At 48.9% G+C, this 24,102-nt stretch overlaps 3 protein-coding genes across 9 annotated transcripts; 2 read left to right on the top strand and 1 right to left on the bottom strand.

Moving 5' to 3' along the window:
* The first annotated feature begins 253 nt into the window (after window positions 1-253).
* Window positions 254-19,785, top strand: LOC125766384 (dynein heavy chain, cytoplasmic). 7 transcript variants are annotated; one of them, XM_049432260.1, is made up of 10 exons: window positions 254-694; window positions 910-2,537; window positions 2,600-3,109; window positions 3,485-3,523; window positions 4,205-8,437; window positions 9,118-9,144; window positions 9,639-12,659; window positions 12,733-12,973; window positions 14,378-14,576; window positions 15,628-19,785. In XM_049432260.1, exons 1-10 carry the CDS (start codon window positions 427-429, stop codon window positions 19,523-19,525), a joined length of 14,064 nt encoding a protein of 4,687 aa, XP_049288217.1. In that variant the 5' UTR covers window positions 254-426; the 3' UTR covers window positions 19,526-19,785. The 7 variants fall into 7 exon arrangements, with proteins under 7 accessions (XP_049288217.1, XP_049288216.1, XP_049288222.1 ...); XM_049432259.1 differs by lacking the exon at window positions 14,378-14,576 and adding an exon at window positions 13,161-13,362; XM_049432265.1 differs by lacking the exon at window positions 3,485-3,523.
* Window positions 19,786-19,986: 201 nt separating this feature from the next.
* On the top strand, window positions 19,987-22,085 carry LOC125766419 (acid phosphatase type 7). The gene is made up of 3 exons (XM_049432378.1): window positions 19,987-20,883; window positions 20,966-21,386; window positions 21,589-22,085. The coding sequence occupies exons 1-3, from the start codon at window positions 20,261-20,263 to the stop codon at window positions 21,889-21,891; spliced, it is 1,347 nt and encodes a 448-aa protein (XP_049288335.1). The 5' UTR covers window positions 19,987-20,260; the 3' UTR covers window positions 21,892-22,085.
* LOC125766423 (beta-1,3-galactosyltransferase 5) lies at window positions 22,001-23,960 on the bottom strand. Its single transcript, XM_049432383.1, has 2 exons — window positions 23,485-23,960; window positions 22,001-23,412 (listed from the first exon to the last, which is right to left on the bottom strand). The coding sequence occupies exons 1-2, from the start codon at window positions 23,756-23,758 to the stop codon at window positions 22,514-22,516; spliced, it is 1,173 nt and encodes a 390-aa protein (XP_049288340.1). The 5' UTR covers window positions 23,759-23,960; the 3' UTR covers window positions 22,001-22,513.
* Between the last annotated feature and the right edge of the window lie 142 nt (window positions 23,961-24,102).

The raw sequence follows: 24,102 nt of genomic DNA, 5'->3' as shown, positions 1-24,102 counted from the left end.
GATACCTTCTTCAATTGCTTCATTTCAAATGACACGTTTTGCGCAATCTGTGAACTACAACAAACGCTTTTTCTATTGTTAAAAAGAAATGCTTTGTTTCAACGTTTGGACTACACAATTTTTTCTACAACATCCCTTCATTCCTGAGGTATGCGACTCAAAATTACAGCTCAAACGGGATTTCCCCACAACGCACTCGGTATCAAACTCTTCGCCAGGGTCATATAAACAATCACGCCTGTCACACAAGCCGGATTCCAAGGCCGCCATCTTTTTTCACTTTGATCCCATTTTTGCGACGTGCGGACGTGTCTGCGCGTTGGAAAGTATCAATTTTCTGTGTGAAAAGAAAACTAAACGATTGATTTCTGTGTGTGACGTTAAAACCAATACTTCCGGCTACGCTAATAAGTCGCTAGCACCGCCATGGGCGACTCGCTCGAAACAACGTTGCCCAGCATGGGCAGCGAGCAGCCACCATCCGTGGAGGCGGAGACCGTAGCCATTATCGATTTCGATAACTTTTCCAACTATCTCCGGAAGGCGATTACGGTGCTGCTGCCCGAGGACGATATGAAATCGTTTGGTCCGCTGAATGCTGCCCTCGAGGATAGCGTTAATCAGGACTGCATTCGAAAGTTCATCTCCGATCCGCAAACGCAAGCACTGTACATCCAGCGGAACTGTTTCAAAGGTAGGAATGTGGGAGGATGGCACAGGTGGCAGATCACGTCATCAAATCTTTGCTTCCATACGAAGACCGATGGGTGTGTCATGCGAGAGAGCGAGAAAAGCAATGAATGAAAGTTGCTTCAACGATGATGACTCACAACCATCGATGCTTGGGTGCCGAAATAATTGCAATCGCTTAGCTATCGATTTTTTTTTCTTTCGCCCATTTACCTACAGATGATGAGAATGAACCACCGACTGAGGGTGAAGAAGAAAAAGACTCCATTACGTACTACTTCGGTAACGATGTCCACTTCACCAACCAGCGTATGGCATCGCTGGTGTGCATCAAGCGTGGCGGACTGATCGAAGCGGACAAGTCGATCCACTCCCAGGTACGGCTGATCAATTTCTCCGAGGGATCGCCGTACGAGACGCTACACGCATTCATTAGCAAAACGCTCGCGCCGTACTTCAAGAGCTACGTGAAAGAATCGGGCCGTGCGGACCGTGATGGTGATAAGATGGCACCGTCGGTTGAGAAGAAGCTTGCCGAATTGGAGATGGGACTGTTGCATTTGCAGCAAAACATCGACATTCCGGAGGTGACGCTCAACATCAACAGCACGGTTGCGCAGGTCGTGAAGAAGTGTGCCGACGAGCAGCGCAAAGCCAAGATAACCGACTTTGGCGATAAGGTGCAAGACTCCACCTTCCTGAACACGCTGCAGAACGGGGTGAACCGGTGGATCAAGGAAATCCAGAAGGTGACGAAGCTGGACCGTGATCCATCCTCCGGGACGGCTCTGCAGGAGATTTCGTTCTGGTTGAATCTGGAGCGTGCTTTGCACCGTATTCAGGAGAAGCGTGAGTCACCGGAAGTTGCGCTGACACTGAACATCCTTAAGCACGGCAAGCGCTTCCACGCGACCGTCTCGTTCGATACGGACACCGGGCTGAAGCAAACGTTGGCAATGGTCGCGGACTACAATCCGCTGATGAAGGACTTCCCGATCAACGATCTGCTTTCGGCTACCGAGCTCGACAAGATACGCCAGGCGGTTCATTCGATCTTCAACCATCTGCGCAAGATCCGTAACACCAAGTACCCGATCCAGCGCTGCCTGCGTTTGATCGAGGCTATCTCGCGCGATCTTAGCCAGCAGCTGCTAAAGGTACTCGGTACGCGTCGTTTGATGCACATTCCGTTCGACGAGTTCGAACGTGTAATGAACCAGTGCTTCGAAGTGTTCAGCTGCTGGGACGACGAATACGACAAGCTTCTCGGTACGCTGCGTGAAATCGTCAAGCGTAAGCGCGACGAGCACATCAAGATGGTGTGGCGTATCTCACCGGCGCACAAGATCCTGCAGCAACGTATGGAGCATATGCGCAAGTTCCGCCGGCAGCACGAGCAGCTGCGTACGGTGATCGTGCGAGTGCTGCGTCCCGCTCGTCAACCCTCGTCCGCTCTTTCCGGTGCGGGCGATAACAGTGTCGGTGGGGAGGGAAAGCAACCATACAGTCTCGATACAGCCGATGCAAACGCCATCGAGGAGGTTAACCTGGCGTACGAGAATGTGAAGGAGATAGAGTGTCTGGACATATCGAAGGAGGGTTCGGAAGCGTGGGATGCCGCGATTAAGCGGTACGAGGAGCGCATCGATCGAGTAGAGGCACGCATTACGGCCCATCTGCGCGATCAGCTCGGTACGGCAAAGAATGCGAACGAAATGTTCCGCATCTTTTCTCGCTTCAATGCGCTGTTCGTGCGGCCTCACATTCGCGGTGCAATACGCGAGTACCAGACGCAGCTGATCCAGCGTGTGAAGGATGATATTGAGGCATTGCATGAGAAGTTTAAGGTGAGACAAGCGGAATGTACGATTTGTTTCTATCATATAACCTGCTCGGTTTGGTTTTCCAGGTGCAATACCCGCAAAGTAAGAGCTGCCGTTTGTCGGTGGTGCGTGATTTGCCGCCCGTCGCTGGTTCGATCATTTGGGCTCGTCAAATCGATAACCAGTTGACGATGTATCTTAAGCGCGTCGAAGACGTGTTGGGCCGCGGCTGGGAATCGCATATCGATGGGCAGAAACTGAAAGCGGATGGAGACAGCTTCCGGGCGAAGCTTTCTACTGCCGAAGTGTTCCAGGATTGGGCCCGTAAGGTGCAGGAACGCAACACGGGCATTACGGGACGAATTTTCTCGATCGAAGCTACACGCTCCAGGACGGGACGGGGCAATATGTTCCGTTTGCGAGTAAATTTCCTGCCGGAAATAATCACCCTCTACAAGGAGGTGCGCAACCTGAAGAGTTTAGGCTTTCGCGTACCGCTGGCCATCGTGAACAAGGCACACCAGGCCAATCAGCTGTATCCGTTCGCGATCTCGCTGATCGAGAGCATTCGTACGTACGAGCGGACACTAGAGAAGGTATGTAAGGGATGACTGTACGACAACCATTTTATCATTTATTCTATACAATTTGTCTTCTAACCTTCGTCAACCTCCTTCTCAAGTGAAACGCCCCTTTCACAATGCCATTAAATAACCGCCACGTTTGAAATGGCGGTCCAAATCATTCTACATACATCCATTTACTTTCTACACTCATGTTTGGCCAAAGACAAAATTATTCTCATCAATGTGACGAAATTGTGCTTGTGCTCATCACTTCACCGTTTGTTGAAAAAAAAAAACACATCTAAAGAAACGGAAACACACTAACACACACAATATCTCCACTAGAACTCTACCGTTGTCAGTCACAGTAAGAATATCGTATCCTTAATTTGTTCTTCCATGCAGCTAAACAATAGGACATTAGCACAAAATTCAGTATTTAAGGTAGCGAACCGCTAAAACAGTTTTTCTAGCTTATACGCCTTTTTTCAAAAGGAGGCTTAAGTTTTGCTCTTGTTCATTTCTTTTCCTTCGTTTGGCCATTTACTTTACCTGCTGTTGCTGCTACCGCCAACTGTACTTGTTCCGTTGCCCGAATACTTACTACTTTATGTATCGAACGTATTGAATGGTTGTCGTATTTTAAGTTACTGCTTCCTAATGCCTTTGCCGGAATGAAATGCTGCTAATTTGTGTTCTTCTTTGCCTCTGTCGTAATTAGTGTTTGCTACTTCTTTTACTTATGTTTTATATTTTTACCTATTAAAGGGATAATTTTGGTAGATTTTTAATGTTTTGCTGCTATTTTAGATTCGGTTTTGTACCATTGATTGAAGTTCACACCAATGTTAATAATGTTTTAAAATTCCATTTTCAAATGATACAAAAAAAACAATCGACAACAAAATGTTCAAAATTCTCTTCAACATGTTCGTTCTAGATGTTGTAATTTTTTGATATATTTTTTTTGCTTTTTGTAATAGTTATGCTCTATTGTTGTGCACGAAACGACTACATCCAATTGTGTTCTACATTAATATAATTTAAGTGTTCGAAAAAAATATTTCTTTTAATATTGTACACCATTTGCTAACATTTATTTATTCTTTTCCCTGCCCAACGTAGATTGAAGATCGGGCCAGCATCATACCGCTGGTGGCGGGACTACGCAAGGAAGTGCTGTCACTCATCTCCGAAGGCATTGCGCTCGTGTGGGAGAGTTACAAGCTGGATCCGTACGTGCAGCGGCTCTCGGAGAATGTGGTCTCGTTCCAGGAGAAGGTAGAGGATTTGCTGGTAGTCGAAGAGCAGCTGGACGTGGACGTACGTTCGCTCGAAACGTGTCCCTACAGTGCGGCCACCTTTGCGGACATTTTGTCCAAGATTCAGCATGCCGTCGATGATTTGTCTCTAAAGCAGTACTCCAACTTGCACGTTTGGGTTGCCCGGTTGGATGAGGAGGTAGAGAAGAAGCTGGCGATGCGCTTGCAGGCTGGTATACAGGCATGGACCGATGCGCTTACTGGCAACAAGAAAGAACTTGACCTTTCGATGGACACTGACGCACCAACACAGCCCACGATTCGCCCCGGCGGTGATCCACAGATTCAGCGAGCAATTCATGAGATTCGCATAACCAACCAGCAGATGTATCTGTATCCCTCGATCGAGGAAGCTCGTTTCCAGATCATGCAGCAGCTGTTTGCCTGGGAAGCGATTGTGACGTCACAGACACGGCTGCAAAGTTCGCGCTACCAGGTCGGACTCGACAAGCCGGTGTCGCAGACCTATCGCAATCTGCTAACGAAACTTCCGAACAAGCCAGACCCGCTGGAGGGGGCTTATGCTGCGATCGAGAATCAGATTGGTGATGTGCGTAGTTATGTCGATGAATGGTTACGCTACCAGAGCTTGTGGGATCTGCAAGCGGATATGCTGTACGGACGTCTCGGCGAGGACATCAATCTGTGGATCAAGTGCTTGAATGATATCAAGAAATCACGAACCACCTTCGATACCTCGGATACCAGGCGCGCGTACGGACCTATTGTGATCGATTACGCGAAGGTACAGGCGAAGGTAACGCTCAAGTACGACTCCTGGCACAAGGAGGCACTCAGTAAGTTTGGCCAACTGCTGGGCAACGAGATGAGCACGTTCCACACGAAGGTGTCCAAGAGCCGTAGCGATCTGGAACAGCAAAGCATCGAAGCCGCTAGCACCTCCGATGCAGTGTGCTTCATCACGTACGTGCAGTCGCTGAAGAAGGAAATGCTCGTGTGGGATAAGCAGGTGGATGTGTACCGCGAGGCACAACGCATCCTCGAGCGGCAGCGCTTCCAATTTCCCAACAATTGGCTTCACGTGGACAACATCGAAGGCGAATGGTCGGCATTCAATGAGATCATGAAGCGCAAGGATTCTGCCATTCAAACGCAGGTCGCCAGCCTGCAGGCCAAAATTGTGGCCGAGGACAAGGCTGTTGAGACGCGCACGGTTGATTTCCTGAACGATTGGGAGAAGAACAAACCGACCGGTGGACGTACCCGTCCGGACGATGCATTGCAGCAGCTTCACATCTTCGAGACAAAGTTCTCGCGCCTGAAGGAAGAGCGCGACAACGTTGCGAAGGCGAAGGAAGCGCTCGAGTTGCAAGAATCGGCAATCCCGAACAACAGCACCGAACGCATGTCTGTCGTGCTGGAAGAGTTGCAGGATTTGCGTGGCGTATGGAGCGAACTGTCGAAGGTGTGGGCTCAAATTGATGAGACGCGCGAAAAGCCTTGGTTGTCTGTACAGCCACGCAAACTGCGTCAGTCGCTGGAAGCGATGATGAATCAACTGAAGGAACTACCCGCTCGGCTGCGCATGTACGAAAGCTACGAGTACGTTAAGAAGCTGCTGCAGAGCTACATCAAGGTGAACATGATGATTGTTGAGTTGAAATCGGATGCCCTCAAGGAGCGTCACTGGAAGCAGCTGACGAAACAACTGCGCGTCAGCTGGGTATTGTCTGATCTAACGCTCGGCCAGGTATGGGACGTCAATTTGCTGAAGAACGAATCGATCGTGAAGGACATCATACTGGTGGCACAGGGCGAAATGGCACTCGAAGAGTTCCTGAAGCAGGTGCGCGAAAGCTGGCAAAACTATGAGCTGGATCTGATCAACTATCAGAACAAGTGTCGTATCATCCGTGGTTGGGACGATCTGTTCAACAAGGTAAAGGAGCACATCAACTCCGTCGCGGCAATGAAACTCTCGCCGTACTATAAGGTGTTCGAGGAGGAAGCACTGACCTGGGAAGAGAAGCTAAACCGCATCAACTCACTGTTTGACGTGTGGATCGACGTTCAGCGCCGCTGGGTTTATCTGGAGGGTATCTTCTCCGGTAGTGCCGACATCAAAACGCTGCTGCCGGTAGAAACGTCACGCTTCCAGAGCATTAGCTCGGAGTTTTTGGGCCTGATGAAGAAGGTCGCAAAGTCCCCCAAAGTAATGGACGTACTGAACATCCCGGCTGTCCAGCGTTCGCTCGAGCGTTTGGCCGATTTGTTGGGCAAAATTCAGAAAGCCCTTGGAGAATATCTCGAACGTGAGCGTACCTCGTTCCCGCGGTTCTACTTCGTGGGAGACGAGGATCTGCTGGAGATCATCGGTAACAGCAAAAATGTGGCACGTCTGCAGAAGCACTTCAAGAAAATGTTTGCCGGTGTTGCTTCCATCTTGCTGAACGAGGATAATACCGTGATCCTGGGTATAGCTTCACGCGAAGGCGAGGAAGTGCGTTTCATCAAGCCCGTCTCCACGGTCGAACATCCGAAGATCAACGAGTGGCTGTCGCTGGTGGAGAAGGAAATGCGTTTCACGCTTGCCTCCTACCTAGCGCAAGCGGTACAAGACATCAAGCAGTTCAAGGACGTTATCGATACGCAAAAGTACATGGAATGGTGCGACAAGTATCAAGCACAGATCGTTGTACTTGCGGCTCAAATTCTCTGGTCGGAAGATGTCGAAAACGCTCTGCAACAAACCTCGGAAGGTAACGGTGGCAATGGAAAGGATAAGACACCTTTGCACCGCGTCTTAACCACGGTTGAAGCAACGCTGAACGTGCTGGCCGATTCTGTGCTGCAAGAGCAACCTCCGCTGCGACGCAAAAAGCTGGAACATCTGATCAACGAGTTCGTTCACAAGCGTACCGTCACGCGCCGCCTGATCGCGCACGGTGTCAACAATCCGAAATCGTTCCACTGGCTGTGCGAGATGCGCTTCTACTTTGATCCGCGCCAAACGGAGGTGCTGCAGCAGCTGACGATCCATATGGCGAACGCGCGCTTCTACTACGGCTTCGAGTATCTGGGCGTGCAGGACCGGCTCGTGCAGACGCCGCTAACCGATCGCTGCTACCTGACGATGACGCAGGCCCTGGAGGCGCGGCTCGGCGGATCACCGTTCGGGCCGGCCGGTACCGGCAAGACGGAATCGGTGAAGGCGCTCGGTAATCAGCTGGGCCGCTTCGTGCTCGTCTTCAACTGTGACGAAACGTTCGACTTCCAGGCGATGGGCCGCATCTTCGTTGGCCTGTGTCAGGTCGGCGCTTGGGGTTGCTTCGACGAGTTCAATCGGCTCGAGGAGCGCATGCTGTCTGCCGTGTCGCAACAGATCCAAACGATCCAGGAGGCACTGAAATCGCAACAGGATGCGAACCGGGACGCGCAAAGCATTACGGTCGAGCTGGTCGGTAAGCAGGTGCGCGTGTCGACCGATATGGCCATCTTCATCACGATGAATCCGGGCTATGCGGGCCGTTCCAACCTGCCGGACAATCTGAAGAAGTTATTCCGCTCGCTGGCAATGACCACACCGGACCGTCAGCTGATTGCGGAGGTGATGCTGTTCAGCCAGGGTTTCCGTACGGCGGAAAAGCTCGCTTGCAAGATCGTGCCGTTCTTCAAGCTCTGCGACGAGCAGCTATCCAACCAATCGCACTACGATTTTGGGTTGCGTGCGCTTAAATCCGTACTCGTGTCCGCCGGTAATGTGAAGCGCGATCGTATTATGAAGATCAAGGATACGAAGAAGCAACAGGGCGAGGAGAACATAGACGAGGCATCGATTGCGGAAAATCTCCCCGAACAGGAGATTCTCATTCAGTCGGTGTGCGAAACGATGGTACCGAAGCTGGTGGCGGAGGATATTCCTTTGCTGTTTTCACTGCTGAGCGATGTTTTCCCGAACGTGGGCTATACGCGCGCCGAAATGAAGGGCTTGAAGGACGAAATCCGCAAGGTGTGCTCGGAGGAGTATCTGGTGTGCGGCGAAGGTGATGAGCAGGGTGGTGCCTGGATGGAGAAGGTAAGATGGATTGATCCTTTTCATGTTAGTTACGCGCGTATACTATAACGAAAATAGCTCTATAAAAGGTCAAGGGATAGAACGTAGGGTTTTGTTCGTTTTATAAGCTGCTCAGACAATTATCAGACCCAACATTTTCAATCAGGAATAATCAGACAAATGATTTATTACGTCTCTAACTTAATTCACGCAGCTTCCTTTCAGTTGCGATCAAAAGTGTTAAATTTTCCTTTTTCCTCATTCTCCTTTCCACCTTTCGGGGAAAAAGGGAATGTACAAACCATAGTTAAGATAAGGAATTAAGTTAAAGATTGTATTCAATCGTGATTCAGTATACATTTACAGAGTTTGTGAGTTTTTTAAGCTTTTTCCATGATTCACTGATAGATCGAATTGCGGTACGCACTGATTGCGTACACATTGATAAAGCAATATTTCGCGTTTATCATCAACCAAACATGAAAGGAACGCGTATCATCTTTTCATCAGTATAATTTTAGTTATGCCTACTAATATCTCCGTTGGCTTTCGCCGTACCCATACGACGTATACTAACGTGCCTTTCTTTCTTTACCTAATCCGATGCTTTATTTACAAAATGCAAAAAAACAAAAAAAAACCACAAAACTATGCCTAAACCAAACAATCGCCATCCTACCGACTAAACATAAATAAAACAGGGATTCGGCGAAACGTGGGTTGACAAAGTGAGTGCAATTAATTGTAAACCTAAGTAAATATCAGCTTGTGTTGATGAGTTGTTTTGCGACTTTAATCCATCCTTTGCTTTGTGTTACCATTGTGATTAAGTTGTGCTTTATTTTATTCTCTCCTGTTTTTAAACATCCTCTTCATTTTTACACTGTGGATTAAGTTATTCAAAATTTAAAAGTAACCTAGCTCGAAACTAGATGTTTATTACAGCAGGAGGGCCATTTCACACATTTGGTTTAATTACAATCCATTAATCCCATCACTATTGCCACCGTGTAAAAATGACGATTAATAATTGTGTATATTTTGTGTACGTGTGTGTATGCGAGTGTGTGTGTGTTTGGCTTGAGTTTGTGGCGAATAGCCCTTACTACTTGCTTTTACCTTGTACATGTGCTTGGCGAAAGAATGGACACGCTATAGCAACAAGTGTCTTCGTTTTACAAAATTGCATTTTCTAATCATACACCATCACTCTCCGTTTCAGGTTCTGCAATTGTATCAAATTTCAAACCTTAACCACGGCTTGATGATGGTCGGTCCATCCGGATCAGGTAAATCATCCGCTTGGAAGGTGTTGCTGAAGGCGCTGGAGCGCTTCGAAGGTACCGAAGGGGTTGCGCACGTGATCGATCCGAAAGCCATCTCGAAGGAAGCACTGTACGGTGTGCTCGATCCGAATACGCGCGAATGGACCGACGGTTTGTTCACGCACATTTTGCGCAAAATCATCGACAATGTGCGTGGTGAGATCAACAAGCGTCAGTGGATCATCTTCGATGGTGACGTCGATCCGGAATGGGTAGAAAATTTGAACTCCGTGCTGGATGATAATAAGCTGCTAACGCTACCGAACGGTGAGCGTCTATCGTTGCCCCCGAACGTGCGCATCATGTTCGAGGTGCAGGATCTGAAGTATGCCACACTGGCCACCGTATCGCGTTGCGGTATGGTTTGGTTCTCGGAGGACGTTCTCTCCACGGAGATGATCTTCGAAAACTATATGTCACGCTTGCGTCACATCCCGCTAGAGGATGGTGAGGAGGAGAGCTTCAGCGGACAAACCAAGAGCACCGAGAAGGAGGACGAAGTGACACCCGCTCTGCAAACGCAACGCGAGATTGCTGCACTGCTACAGCCGTACTTCAACTCGGACGGGTTGGTTGTGCGTTGCCTTGAGTATGCCATGGGCCAGGAGCACATCATGGACTTTACCCGATTGCGGGCGCTTAGCTCACTGTTTTCCATGCTGAACCAAGGAGCACGGAACGTGCTAACCTTCAACCAGCAACATCCCGATTTCCCCGTTCCGCCCGAGCAGCTGGAACAGTACATTCCGAAGCTGCTAATCTACTCGATGCTGTGGTCGTTTGCGGGCGACTCAAAGTTGAAGGTTCGTTCCGATTTGGGTGACTTCCTGCGCAGCATTACCACGGTGACGCTTCCGGCACAAGGCGGTAATCCGATAATTGACTACGAGGTGAACATCCAAGGCGACTGGGTGCCGTGGTCGAACAAGGTGCCCGTAATTGAGATCGAAACCCACAAGGTAGCCGCACCGGATGTGGTCGTACCCACGCTGGATACGGTGCGCCATGAATCGCTGCTTTACACCTGGCTGGCGGAACACAAACCGCTCGTACTGTGTGGTCCACCTGGTTCCGGTAAAACAATGACACTGTTCTCAGCCCTTCGTGCACTGCCCGATATGGAGGTGGTAGGATTGAATTTCTCGTCCGCCACCACACCGGAACTGCTGCTGAAAACGTTTGATCACTACTGTGAGTACCGCAAAACACCGAACGGTGTGGTTCTGGCTCCGGTACAGCTCGGCAAGTGGTTGGTACTGTTTTGCGACGAAATCAATCTGCCCGATATGGACTCGTACGGTACGCAGCGCGTCATTTCCTTCCTGCGACAGCTCGTCGAGCACAAGGGTTTCTATCGTGCGGCCGACCAATCGTGGGTGTCGTTGGAACGCATACAGTTCGTTGGCGCTTGTAATCCACCGACCGATCCGGGCCGTAAGCCGCTAAGCCATCGGTTCCTGCGCCACGTGCCGATCATCTACGTGGATTATCCGGGCGAGACGTCGCTCAAGCAGATCTACGGCACGTTCAGTCGGGCCATGCTGCGCCTGATGCCGAATCTGCGCGGATACGCCGAACCACTCACGAACGCGATGGTCGAATTCTATCTCGCTTCGCAGGATCGCTTCACGCAGGATATGCAGCCCCACTACGTGTACTCACCGCGTGAGATGACACGCTGGGTGCGTGGTATCTGTGAGGCCATTCGTCCGCTGGACAATCTTCCAGTCGAGGGTCTGGTGCGGTTGTGGGCGCACGAAGCACTGCGCCTGTTCCAGGACCGTTTGGTGGAAGAATCGGAACGTCGTTGGACGAACGAAAACATTGACCTCGTGGCAACGAAACACTTCCCGAGTGTGGATCGCGAAAAGTCACTGACTCGCCCGATACTCTACAGTAACTGGCTATCGAAGGACTACATGCCCGTTAATCGGGACGAGTTGCGCGATTACGTCAAGGCACGTCTAAAGGTGTTCTACGAAGAGGAACTCGACGTACCACTCGTCCTGTTCGATGAGGTGCTGGAGCACGTACTGCGCATTGATCGAATCTTCCGTCAGCCGCAAGGACATCTCTTGCTGATCGGTGTATCCGGCGCAGGCAAGACAACACTGTCCCGCTTTGTTGCGTGGATGAATGGATTGTCCATCTTCCAGATTAAGGTGCACAACAAGTACACAAGCGAAGACTTTGATGAGGATCTGCGGTGTGTGCTGCGACGGGCTGGTTGCAAGGATGAAAAGATTGCCTTCATCCTGGATGAATCGAACGTGCTGGATTCGGGCTTCCTCGAGCGTATGAACACGCTGTTAGCGAACGGCGAAGTGCCCGGATTGTTCGAAGGCGATGAGTACACGACGCTCATGACGCAGTGCAAAGAGGGCGCACAGCGCGAAGGATTAATGCTTGATTCGAGCGACGAACTGTACAAGTGGTTCACGCAGCAGGTTATGCGCAATCTGCACGTAGTGTTCACCATGAATCCATCGACCGATGGTCTGAAGGATAGGGCCGCCACCTCACCTGCACTGTTCAATCGTTGCGTGCTGAACTGGTTTGGTGATTGGTCCGATTCGGCCCTGTTCCAGGTGGGCAAAGAGTTCACAATTCGTGTCGATCTGGAGAAACCTACCTGGTCGGCGCCAGACTTCTTCCCGGCTGTTTGTCCGCTGGTATCGAACACCCCGTCACATCGTGATGCGGTTATCAACAGCTGCGTCTACGTACATCAAACGCTGCACAAAGCGAATGCACGATTGGCAAAGCGGGGCAGTCGCACGATGGCCATCACGCCCCGGCACTATTTGGACTTTATTCATCATTTCGTAAAGCTGTACTCGGAAAAGCGCAGCGATCTGGAGGAACAACAGCTGCACTTGAACGTCGGTCTGAACAAGATTGCCGAGACGGTAGAACAGGTAATGAAGCAAGGAGGTGGAAATGGCCTTTAAAGGTAGCACTTTAAAATAACGGCAACAATTTCCTTTCCAGGTTGAGGAAATGCAAAAATCCTTGGCAGTTAAATCCCAAGAATTGCAGGCCAAGAATGAAGCGGCCAACGCGAAATTGAAACAAATGTTCAAGGATCAACAGGAAGCCGAAATAAAGAAGGTGCAGTCGCAGGAAATTCAACATCAGCTCGCGGAGCAAACGGTTAAGATCGAAGAAAAGCGAAAGGACGTAATGGCAGATCTGGCGCAAGTCGAACCAGCCGTTATTGATGCGCAAGCCGGTAAGTTTTGTGCGAAAACATGTTTGGAGGGGTGGGATTTTCTCTGTTTTCTTCGTTGATAGCTAAATGCGTTTCCAATGCGCCGAGTTGTTGAAAATGAACACTCGGAAGCAAAAGCTGATCGTTTCATCTTATCAATTAACTTTGTTTGTGTTTGTTGCCAAAAACCGCACCGCACCACTTAAAGCCGTTGGTAACATTAAGAAGAAGCAGCTAGCGGAAGTACGTACGATGGCGAACCCGCCCCTACCGGTCAAGATGGCGCTCGAGTCAGTGTGTCTGCTGCTCGGCGAGGACGATCGGGGCGGCGATTGGAAGGCAATCCGTGCGATCATGGTGAAGGATAGCTTCATCGCGTCGATTGTCAAGCTGGACACATCGCACATTACGTAACTATCGCAATGCGAGAAGAAGCAAATGCCATCGCCGAAACAGTATCAGGAAAAGCGAAAGCGCAAGCAACGCTCCATTTGCAAACTATCAATATCAGCCTTTAAACTCATCAATAACCGTTTAGGCGGCTTTACGTGACTAAATTCTCACAAGCGCAATGAAAAACTGGCAAACAAACGAGAAAGAGCGTTGGCGAAAGACAAATTACTCTAGATGAAAGTATTATTTATTTATTTTTTGGGAACGTTTTTGTTTGTCGGAATTTCGTTGCGCTACAAGCAATATATTCGTGTTGTGATCCATTTTTAACAGCTTGTCCTTCACTAGCTTTGTTTTCACACATGGTTAGAAAATTAGCAACATGAATCCGACAGTAACCGATCGCGTCGTGTTCGTTTAACTTCATGCTGGTAATTTTCTACTGTTGTGATTTATTTATCGTTCGCACTGTGCTATATGATACGTTCTAAAACAAGTTAAACACATATTAAGTGTATGCTGCTAAACGAAACCAACATACCAGTTTTAAGAACGGGTTGCGGGTCAACATATATCATTGCCGAAGTGTTTGGTTCGGCTTAAACATAACATTCGTCTTCAAGTTGTAATTTGCTCTTCTGCAGAGAGCGCAAGCCTGTTTAAATTTGCAAATTTTAGCAATATTCCATAAATACCATCGAATTGCTATTTTCTAATAATGTTCATTAAATGTTCTTTATCTTTTTACTTCTTTCTCTCTTTTTCCCTCTCTCCTTGTCTTAATGTTTTAATATGTTATGCGTTCTTTTCAATAATAACACTCCCACGTACGCATCTGTTGTTTCATATATACCGAATCAATTGTTCGCGTATCATGATGCGTATCAATATGCTAACATTAACCTCAACATGTTTCGTAATCAAAAACCACTAATCACGTTAAAACTGCTATTCAAATGATCAACCTCAATCGACAATTGTCGAATGCGACCAACTATCCACCTACCCCTGTACCACGTTTCACCCATGCAGCGGTAAAATCGATCAAGAAACAGCATCTCGTCGAGGTACGTTCGATGGCGAATCCACCGGCCGTGGTTAAGTTGGCGCTCGAATCGATCTGTCTGCTGCTAGGCGAGAACGCATCGGACTGGAAATCCATTCGTGCCGTTATAATGCGGGAAAACTTTATCAACTTGATTGTGTCAAATTTCAGTACCGAAGACATAACGTAAGCATGAACTGAAACACTTTTCTCTTCATTCCCTTCTTTCTATTTGCCCCCGTTTTTTTTTTTTTGGTTTTATTTTGTTGTTTTCTATACTTTTGTTGTTATTTTTCGGTAAATCATGTTTCCTTTCTGTTGTTTTATTCTTTTACTTAGTTTGGTTTTTTTCTTTCACATATTTACCCACTTTTTTCACTCAAGTACATCGAATGCGTATTTTTTGCTGTTGTTTTTGTGTGAGCTTATTCACGATTGATTTTTTTTTCATTTGTGCAAGAGTGTCCAGATTTTGTTGGCGCTTTACACTCATCCTACTCCCCCTAGCCGACATAGTACCTTTCACTTCCAATGGTGAACTATCCTTATCTAAAGTTGTGCACTTCCTTCCGTAGTTCCTAGTCGTAGTAGCGAATGTAGTGACCGGAGGTAGTAGACGTTTCCCCCACAAGACACATCCATCCTTCACACACGCTGATGGTGTGTGATTGTAAAAAGCAATTATTATCAATTATCAGTTTTTTTAATTCGTTTACATTTCCATGACGAGAGACGGCGAACCTTGATTTTTGTCGTCCGTTCTTTGTTATTAAGAGATACCGTGTTTTTTTTCTGTTTCATTCCAACAGCAACTACTTTAAGTGAGTTAATCTGTTTATGAGATGGTGCTTACTTACACTCCTGTACATAGTCCGCATGATTAACAAAACAAAAAATTGCTTTTTGCTACACACGCTGGCTGATACACAACACTACAACACAACATACAAAAGTCTAACAACAATTCTAAACATGCATAATAATGATCACGTCCGGTTGAAAGATTTTTTTTGTACGTTTTGAATTGAACGTTCCTTTTTTATTCTTTTACTGGTTTTTTTTCCGGACGTGATCATATTCGCGCATGTAATATAGTGCTGTAAAGTAATTGTTTAATCTAACTCGCCTGCATGCGCTGCTTGTACCACGCTTTTCCGTTGCGCTTTTCGCTTTCCCAAAGCATCATTCTAATATACGATCGTTTTTTTTCTACTTCCGCCAAATCTTCACCCGACAGCGATGAGGTGCGTGAAAAGATGAAGTCAAAGTATCTGAGCAATCCGGACTACAACTTCGAGAAGGTGAACCGCGCCTCGATGGCTTGCGGTCCTATGGTAAAGTGGGCGATCGCTCAGGTCGAGTATGCCGATATGTTGAAGCGCGTCGAACCGCTGAGGGAAGAGCTGAGCTCGCTGGAAAGGCAGGCGGAGACGAACATCAAGCATGGCAAGGAAGTGAAGGAGCTGATCGCACAGCTCGAACAGAGCATTGCCGCCTACAAGGAAGAGTACGCCCAGTTGATCTCGCAAGCGCAGGCAATCAAGACCGATCTGGAGAACGTGCAGGCGAAGGTAGATCGGTCGATCGCACTGCTGAAGAGTTTGGTCATCGAACGGGAACGCTGGGAAGCGACGAGCGAAACGTTCCGCTCGCAGATGTCCACCATCGTCGGTGATGTGTTGCTGTCAGCTGCGTTTATTGCGTACGGTGGTTACTTCGATCAGCACTATCGAAGCAATCTCTTCTCGACGTGGTGCCAGCATCTGCAGGCAGCTAACATTCAGTTCCGGGCGGATATTGCACGTACCGAGTATTTGTCGAATCCGGACGAGCGTTTGCGCTGGCAAGCGAATGCACTGCCGACCGACGATCTGTGCACGGAGAATGCGATCATGCTGAAGCGCTTCAACCGCTACCCGCTGATCATCGATCCGTCCGGTCAGGCTACGGAGTTCATCATGAACGAGTTCAAGGATAAAAAGATCACCAAGACGAGCTTCCTGGATGATTCGTTCCGCAAGAACCTTGAGTCGGCATTGCGCTTCGGTAATCCGTTGCTCGTGCAGGATGTGGAGAATTACGATCCGATACTGAACCCGGTGCTAAATCGTGAACTGCGTCGTACTGGCGGTCGTGTATTGATCACGCTCGGCGATCAGGACATCGATCTGTCGCCATCGTTCGTTATCTTCCTGTCGACACGTGACCCAACGGTGGAGTTCCCGCCAGATATCTGCTCACGTGTAACGTTCGTCAACTTCACCGTGACGCGCAGCTCGCTTCAATCGCAGTGTCTCAACCAGGTGCTTAAAGCCGAACGGCCCGACATCGATGAGAAGCGTTCGGATCTGCTGAAGCTGCAGGGTGAGTTCCATCTCCGGTTGCGCCAGCTGGAAAAGAGTTTGCTGCAAGCATTGAACGACGCCAAGGGTAAGATTCTTGATGACGATTCGGTTATTACCACGCTGGAAACGCTCAAAAAGGAAGCGGCCGACATTGGACAGAAGGTGGAAGAAACGGACAAGGTTATCGGTGAGATTGAAACGGTTTCGCAACAGTACCTTTCGCTGTCGCAGGCCTGCTCGAACATCTACTTCACCATGGACAGCCTGAACCAGGTGCACTTCCTTTACCAGTACTCGCTGAAGATGTTCCTGGACATATTCAGCACGGTGCTGCACAACAATCCGAAGCTGGAAGGCAAATCGGATCATACCGCACGGTTGCTTATCATCACGTCCGATCTGTATCGCGTGTGTTACGATCGTGTGGCGCGCGGTATGTTACATGCCGATCGGCTCACGTTTGCAATTCTGCTGTGTCGCATCCATCTGAAGGGAACGTCGGAACCGAACCTGGACCAAGAGTTCAATTTCTTCCTGCGCAACAAGGAAGGTCTAGTGGCGTCCGCTAGCCACGTCGATGGTGTAAGTGCGGAACAGCTCGAGTCCGTCACACGGTTAGCGACACGGCTGTCCATCTTCCGCAAGCTGCTGGACAAAATCAAATCCATGCCGGAGCTTACGGCCTGGCTGCAGCAAGGCTCTCCGGAACAGAACGTACCGGTGCTGTGGGATGAATCGAAGGCACTGTCATCGGTGTCGGCGGCCATGCATCAACTGCTGCTAATTCAGGCATTCCGACCGGATCGCGTTATAGCGGCGGCACATCTGTTCGTTTCGACCGTGCTAGGTGAGGACTTTATGCCCCAGGCCGAGAAGGAACTGGACTTTGCAACATGTGTGGAAAAGGAGCTGAATAGCAATACGCCCGCGCTGTTGTGCTCGGTCACCGGGTACGATGCATCGTCTCGTGTTGATGATCTAGCCGCGGAGCTAAACAAACAGATATCGAGCATTGCCATCGGTTCGGCGGAAGGTTTCAACCAGGCCGAACGGGCCATCAACATGGCGTGCAAGTCTGGCCGTTGGGTGCTGCTGAAGAACGTCCATCTGGCGCCACAGTGGTTGGTACAGCTGGAGAAGAAGCTTCACTCGCTGCAACCTCACTCCGGTTTCCGATTGTTCCTCACGATGGAAATCAATCCGAAGGTGCCGGTGAATTTGCTCCGGGCGGGCCGTATCTTTGTGTACGAACCACCACCAGGCATACGGGCTAATCTGTTGCGTACGTTCTCGACCGTGCCGGCGGCACGCATGATGAAACAACCGAGCGAGCGTGCTCGGCTGTACTTCCTGCTGTCCTGGTTCCACGCAATCGTCCAGGAACGTCTCCGTTACGTGCCGCTTGGTTGGGCGAAGAAGTACGAGTTCAACGAGTCGGATCTGCGCGTCGCTTGTGATACGCTCGACACATGGATCGATGCTACTGCAATGGGCCGCACTAATCTACCACCCGAGAAGGTGCCGTGGGATGCGTTGGTTACACTGCTTTCGCAGAGCATCTACGGTGGTAAGATCGATAACGATTTCGATCAGCGCCTGTTGGCCTCCTTCCTGTCTAAGCTGTTTACGGCCCATAGCTTCGAGGCTGAGTTTGCGCTCGTTGCCAACGTGGACGGAGTGGCCGGTGGACCAAACGGTCAGCGTCACATCACCATGCCGGATGGAACACGGCGTGATCACTTCCTCAAGTGGATCGAAGCGTTGGCTGACCGGCAGACACCGTCTTGGCTTGGGCTACCGAACAACGCGGAGAAAGTGTTGCTGACCACGCGCGGTACGGATCTTATTAGCAAGCTGCTCAAGATGCAACAGCTTGAGGATGACGATGAGCTGGCGTACAGCAACGATGAGAGTCTTGATACGATGCAAACACGCCAGGAGGATGGTCGACCGTCGTGGATGAAGACACTGCACAACAGCGCCCTGACCTGGCTCGAGCTGTTGCCGAAGAGTCTCGCTACGCTGAAGCGTACCGTCGAGAACATCAAGGATCCGCTGTATCGTTACTTTGAGCGTGAGGTTTCAAGTGGCGCGAAGCTGCTGCAGACGGTCGTGAGCGATCTGCAGGACGTGGTGCTGATCTGTCAGGGTGAGAAGAAACAGACGAACTATCACCGTACGATGCTGAGTGAGCTGGTGCGTGGTATTTTACCGGCTGGATGGCGTCGCTACACCGTACCTGCCGGGTGTACGGTAATCCAGTGGATAACGGACTTTAGCCAGCGCGTCCAGCAGCTGCAGAAGGTGTCCACGTTGGTATCGCAGGCAGGTGCTAAAGAGCTGCAGAGCTTCCCCGTGTGGTTGGGAGGACTGTTCAATCCGGAAGCGTACATTACTGCCACACGACAGTGTGTCGCACAAGCCAACAGCTGGTCGCTGGAGGAGTTGACCCTTACCGTAACGATCACGGAAAGTGGATCCGATAGTTACGATAATATGAAGGATAGCAGCTTCGGTGTATCCGGTCTGAAGCTACAGGGCGCCCAATGCAAGAACAACCAACTGCTGCTAACGTCCGCCATCATGACGGAGTTGCCACTGACGCTGCTCAAGTGGACACGCATCGATTCGGAAGCGACCCGGGCGACGAAGCTAACGCTGCCGGTGTATCTGAACTCTACCCGCGTGGAGCTGCTGTTCACGGTCGATATGACCGTCGCACCGGGACAGGATCCGCACAGTTTCTACGAACGCGGTGTCGCTGTGCTAGCATCAACTGCGCTGAATTAAATATCAGAAGGACACTTCTAGCTTATGTCTGTCTTATGACTATTGTGTAACTGCAACACTAAAACTGGTGCAAAAGGTTATTGGGAATCATGCTATTTATCATCATTTAACATATTTCTGCATATTGGAATGCTCGTATTGAACAGCAGTGTAGCAGATTATCTTATACGCTAGTAAAATTTGTATTGCTCTCGTTCGAAGAACGAAACTTACTCTATTCACATTTATTCAAATATATTTCTCATGCAAATTTAAAACAATCTTGTCATGTTAACTCCTTGATCATGTACAATGGTAAAGCATCGATATCACAATTATGCTTGTTTTGTGAATTTTAAAATTTTATTGAATTTATCTATGTACAATAAAGTTTAACGGCTTCCTGAACACAACGACATAAGACAAATCGATTCGAATTTGACGTTTCACGTCACTTGCGCAGTGCAAAAACGGGGTCAAGCTTGTTTTGATGCATTTGTGACGAAGGCAACGCAAAAACAAAGGCGATTACAATCGTAGCGCCACCTTGAAAACAAAGCACTCGCCTGCTTATCTCTCTGGGCCAGTGATTGCTGGTGGTAACGCATTTATTCGCATTTAGAACTTTCGTTTTTTCCAAGTAGGCGAGACGGTTCCTTCATTTCTAATCTAGTGTGGGATCGTAACGAAGTGCAAGTGTTTGTTTGGAGGATTGTTTGTTACTACCATTTACGCAGTATTACGTAAAATAAGGAAATGAGGCTGCTGGGAGGAATTGGGCCTCAACTAGGCTCACTAGTACTGCTGCTCATAGTAACGGCTTGCAATGGGCAGATATTTTACTACCAACCGGAACAGGTACACCTTTCCTTTGGTGAAATGCCGCTCGAAATCGTCGTCACCTGGAGCACAATGACGGCCACGAACGAGTCCGTCGTGGAGTACGGCATTGGTGGTTTGATTTTGAGTGCTACCGGAACGGAGGAAGAATTTGTCGACGGTGGAGCTGGCAAACACACGCAGTACATTCATCGGGTGGTGTTGCGTGACCTACAGCCTTCGTCCCGGTACGAGTACCACTGTGGCAGCCAGTGGGGTTGGTCACCGGAGTTCTACTTCCACACGACTCCGGAAGGTTCGGATTGGTCACCATCGTTCGCCATTTTCGGCGACATGGGCAACGAGAATGCACAATCGATGGCCCGACTGCAGGAAGACACCCAGCGGCATATGTACGACGCGATTCTGCACGTCGGTGATTTTGCGTACGACATGAACTCGAACAACGCACTCGTCGGAGATCAGTTTATGAATCAGATCCAATCCATTGCCGCCTATACCCCGTACATGGTGTGTGCGGGTAATCACGAGGAGAAGTAGTAAGTTACCACCGTTGTGTCTGCTTATTGCCAGGACTATTGATTAATTTCTCCTTGGACACCGTTCTTTCCAACTTGACAGCAATTTCTCCAATTACCGCGCTCGGTTTAGCATGCCGGGCGGGACGGAAAATATGATGTACAGCTTCAACCTTGGTCCGGTTCATTTTATCGGATTCTCGACCGAGGTGTACTACTTTATGAACTACGGCCTGAAGACGCTGGTAAACCAGTACGAGTGGTTGCGCCGCGACCTGGAAGAGGCAAACCGACCGGAGAACCGGAAACAACGCCCCTGGATCATCACGTACGGTCACCGACCGATGTACTGTAGCAACGATAACGATAACGATTGCACGCATAGCGAAACACTCGTGCGTGTCGGTCTACCGTTCATGCACTGGTTCGGACTGGAAGATCTCTTTTACGAGCATGGCGTTGATGTGGAAATTTGGGCCCACGAACATTCGTACGAGCGACTGTTTCCGATCTACGACTACAAGGTAAAGGGAGTTCCACACGAACAGATGGAAATTTCACTACAAGTTGTCGCTGTTCGTGCAATTATGCTTTTATCGTTTTATCGTGCCGGTGCGGACAGTCCCGGTTGATCGAATCACACTTCTTTTTGCAAAGTTTTCATTATTATCATAACGCAACGATGGTTAAATATTCCCTTATGAAATTCTTTCTCACTATGTGTAGGTTTACAACGGTTCGTACGAGGAACCGTACCGCAATCCGCGCGCTCCTGTTCATCTCGTGACCGGGTCAGCCGGTTGCAAGGAGGGTCGGGAACCGTTCATCCACAAAATCCCGGCCTGGAGTGCCATACACAGCCGTGACTACGGGTACACACGCATGAAGGCCATCAACGGTTCGCATCTGTACTTCGAGCAGATTTCCGTCGACAAAGAAGGTGCTGTTATCGATTCCTTCACTATCATCAAGGACGAGCATTTGCCCTACAAACAATTGTTGGAGCGTGACGCACGGGAACGCCTATGATTCAGCGGCAATAGCACACAGTAGGCTTCCTTTATTAACGCACATGTGTGTGTTTTTCCCCTATTTAAAACATTTTCTTTACCAAACCCCGTAGTAAGTTACCACTAGCTTTGCAGTTAATATGAAAACCAATTTATTTAGTAATTGGAACTAATACTTGAAACCACGTAATAAACACGTCGGAGAGGAATGTACATCGTCGGTTTTCGTGCGTTGTGTGGAGATTCATCCGGCATCGTGTGCAATCGGGTATCACAGATCGGTTCTATTCGGTCTCAAAACGGTTCGTGATGGAATGATGAGGGTAAAAATAATCGCTCTTTCTACTATTAAATACTAACATTTGCGCTACTAAATACTATTCACGAACATTTCGCTAAGTGGTTAAAGGTGTTATAAATATAATAATGGCAGTATTCGTGTCGTTAAGTATTCGTGCACAGTTAAGGACGGACGCGTGTGTAAAAAGGTTTCCTAAATGGCAATGGTAAGGGAATCATTTGCAATTCGTTAGGGTTTCGTTGCTTTCGTTGGCACATACTGTTTGGGGGGGGGGGGGGGGGTTGAATGTTTTCGATTGGTAACTTTTGTCGTTATCCTTGGTAAGATTTTTTTTTTCTAACTATTTAAGTTTCATCTGACTAATCATGGCTGTTCCGTGGTTGGGGCTTAGCTGCTGCTTGTACTCTGCAACGCATGTCGCGGTAAGCGATTTACCCGGCGGTCGTTGATAGCAGGCATTGTCGTAGCATCGTTCCAGCTCCTGAATGAACTCCATTATTAGCTTCCCGTTGCCACCGTTTGGACCGACGTAGTAGTCGCACTGGTACGCGTACCGTTTCATGTCCCTTATGCAGCAGTCGAGAAACTCGGAATTCGAACTAAACCATCGGTTCAGTGCGGTCAGCGGTATTTGCAACCGTTGGGCCAGCACACCGGTAATGAACGTATCATCGATCCAGAAGAAGCTGCCGGCTTGCGATTCGGCTACCAACGCTCGGGCTGTTTTTTGATTCGTAATGTATAACCATCCGGATAGGTACGGTGGGTATACCTCAGCTGGGAACTCGTCACGTGACACGTACCATTTGTTCGCCTGCAGACGGATCACTTTCTTGCTGCGAAACACGTATCCCGCCAGTAGCTGGGTTTGCTGCTCGTCGCCCTGGTTCAGGTCGGACAGATAGTTCTGGATGTAGAACGGATCGAACACGATGTCATCGTCCATCTTGAGCAGGTATTTGGCACCGCGACAATGTTGCGTTGCCCACTGCAAGCTCATCAGGTGCTTGTAGGTAAGATTGCGATAAGCTTCAACAAAGTTGCCCTGAATCAGATCCCCGTGAAGTCGTTGTTCGGCTTCGATGGCGACCTGCCGAATGAACTGTTCGGTCGGGGGAATTACAGCTAGTGAAAATACTCGTAACAATCCCATGGAGAGAAGTTTCTGCTGGGAAATGGCTTGTCGGTGTGCGGAACGAATCTCATCGTGTCCCACGTACGATGTTATTAGTATAACGCCTTAATTTGCAAAAGGGGAAAAACATCCGTTAATAGAGTTAATTTGTTACAACGACACCAGTTACTACCTACCCAGTAACTCGGAAAAAGTATTATTCTCCTTGCAAATGTCGTTGGCGATCACATACTCAAATCCGGTAAGGTTTGCCAACCGGGATGGATCAACCGTCTTCTCCCGTTCACCATTCGCTATCGCCTGTTGCACGACGCTCGGTGACCTTCCGCTTTCGCCTGGCAGCAAAAACAGATAGTTCCCTTCACTATCGGTACGGAACGAGTAACGATAAACGCCGTAAAGCACACCAAAGGCAACCACGGAAATGAGAAACCGTTGAAACTTCCTCATCGCGTAATGCAACAAGTGGAAAGCGCACAATCCACACCGAGATCCATACACGACGGCGACTGGCGAACAGAAAGCCACCCTTTAGGGAGCGTTGTCTAACAGTGTGGCACTGGAACGAATGGCTTCCACATTAGATTACGTTAAAATCATTGTTAATTAACACTTTTCTGATGGCACTTTGGCGAGTGGTAACCGATTGCGACGGAATGTGTAAACAAAACAAACTTTTTGCTCATTCCACACGTCGTAGTGCTGTCAGATTGTGATTTTTTTTATCTTGTAAAAACATAACAACACAGGGATGCTAAACTGATTTTGTGGTAAAATATATGTTTTCCCGTACT

This window comes from Anopheles funestus, chromosome 2RL, assembly GCF_943734845.2.
Source record: "Anopheles funestus chromosome 2RL, idAnoFuneDA-416_04, whole genome shotgun sequence".
NCBI lineage: Eukaryota > Metazoa > Arthropoda > Insecta > Diptera > Culicidae > Anopheles > Anopheles funestus.
This window is presented reverse-complemented; position numbering and strand designations above follow the sequence as displayed.

Excerpts from the sequence above, each read along its gene's own strand:
- LOC125766384 (XM_049432259.1), top strand. The coding sequence starts at position 427 with ATGGGCGACTCGCTCGAAACAACGTTGCCCAGCATGGGCAGCGAGCAG. Across the intron at positions 2,538-2,599 it reads CATTGCATGAGAAGTTTAAG|GTGCAATACCCGCAAAGTAA; the intron begins GTGAGACAAGCG and ends TTGGTTTTCCAG. Across the intron at positions 12,974-13,160 it reads CGTTATTGATGCGCAAGCCG|CCGTTGGTAACATTAAGAAG; the intron begins GTAAGTTTTGTG and ends CACCACTTAAAG.
- LOC125766419 (XM_049432378.1), top strand. The coding sequence starts at position 20,261 with ATGAGGCTGCTGGGAGGAATTGGGCCTCAACTAGGCTCACTAGTACTG. Across the intron at positions 20,884-20,965 it reads GGTAATCACGAGGAGAAGTA|CAATTTCTCCAATTACCGCG; the intron begins GTAAGTTACCAC and ends CCAACTTGACAG. Across the intron at positions 21,387-21,588 it reads TTCCGATCTACGACTACAAG|GTTTACAACGGTTCGTACGA; the intron begins GTAAAGGGAGTT and ends CACTATGTGTAG.
- LOC125766423 (XM_049432383.1), bottom strand. The coding sequence starts at position 23,758 with ATGAGGAAGTTTCAACGGTTTCTCATTTCCGTGGTTGCCTTTGGTGTG. Across the intron at positions 23,413-23,484 it reads TACTTTTTCCGAGTTACTGG|GCGTTATACTAATAACATCG; the intron begins GTAGGTAGTAAC and ends TTGCAAATTAAG.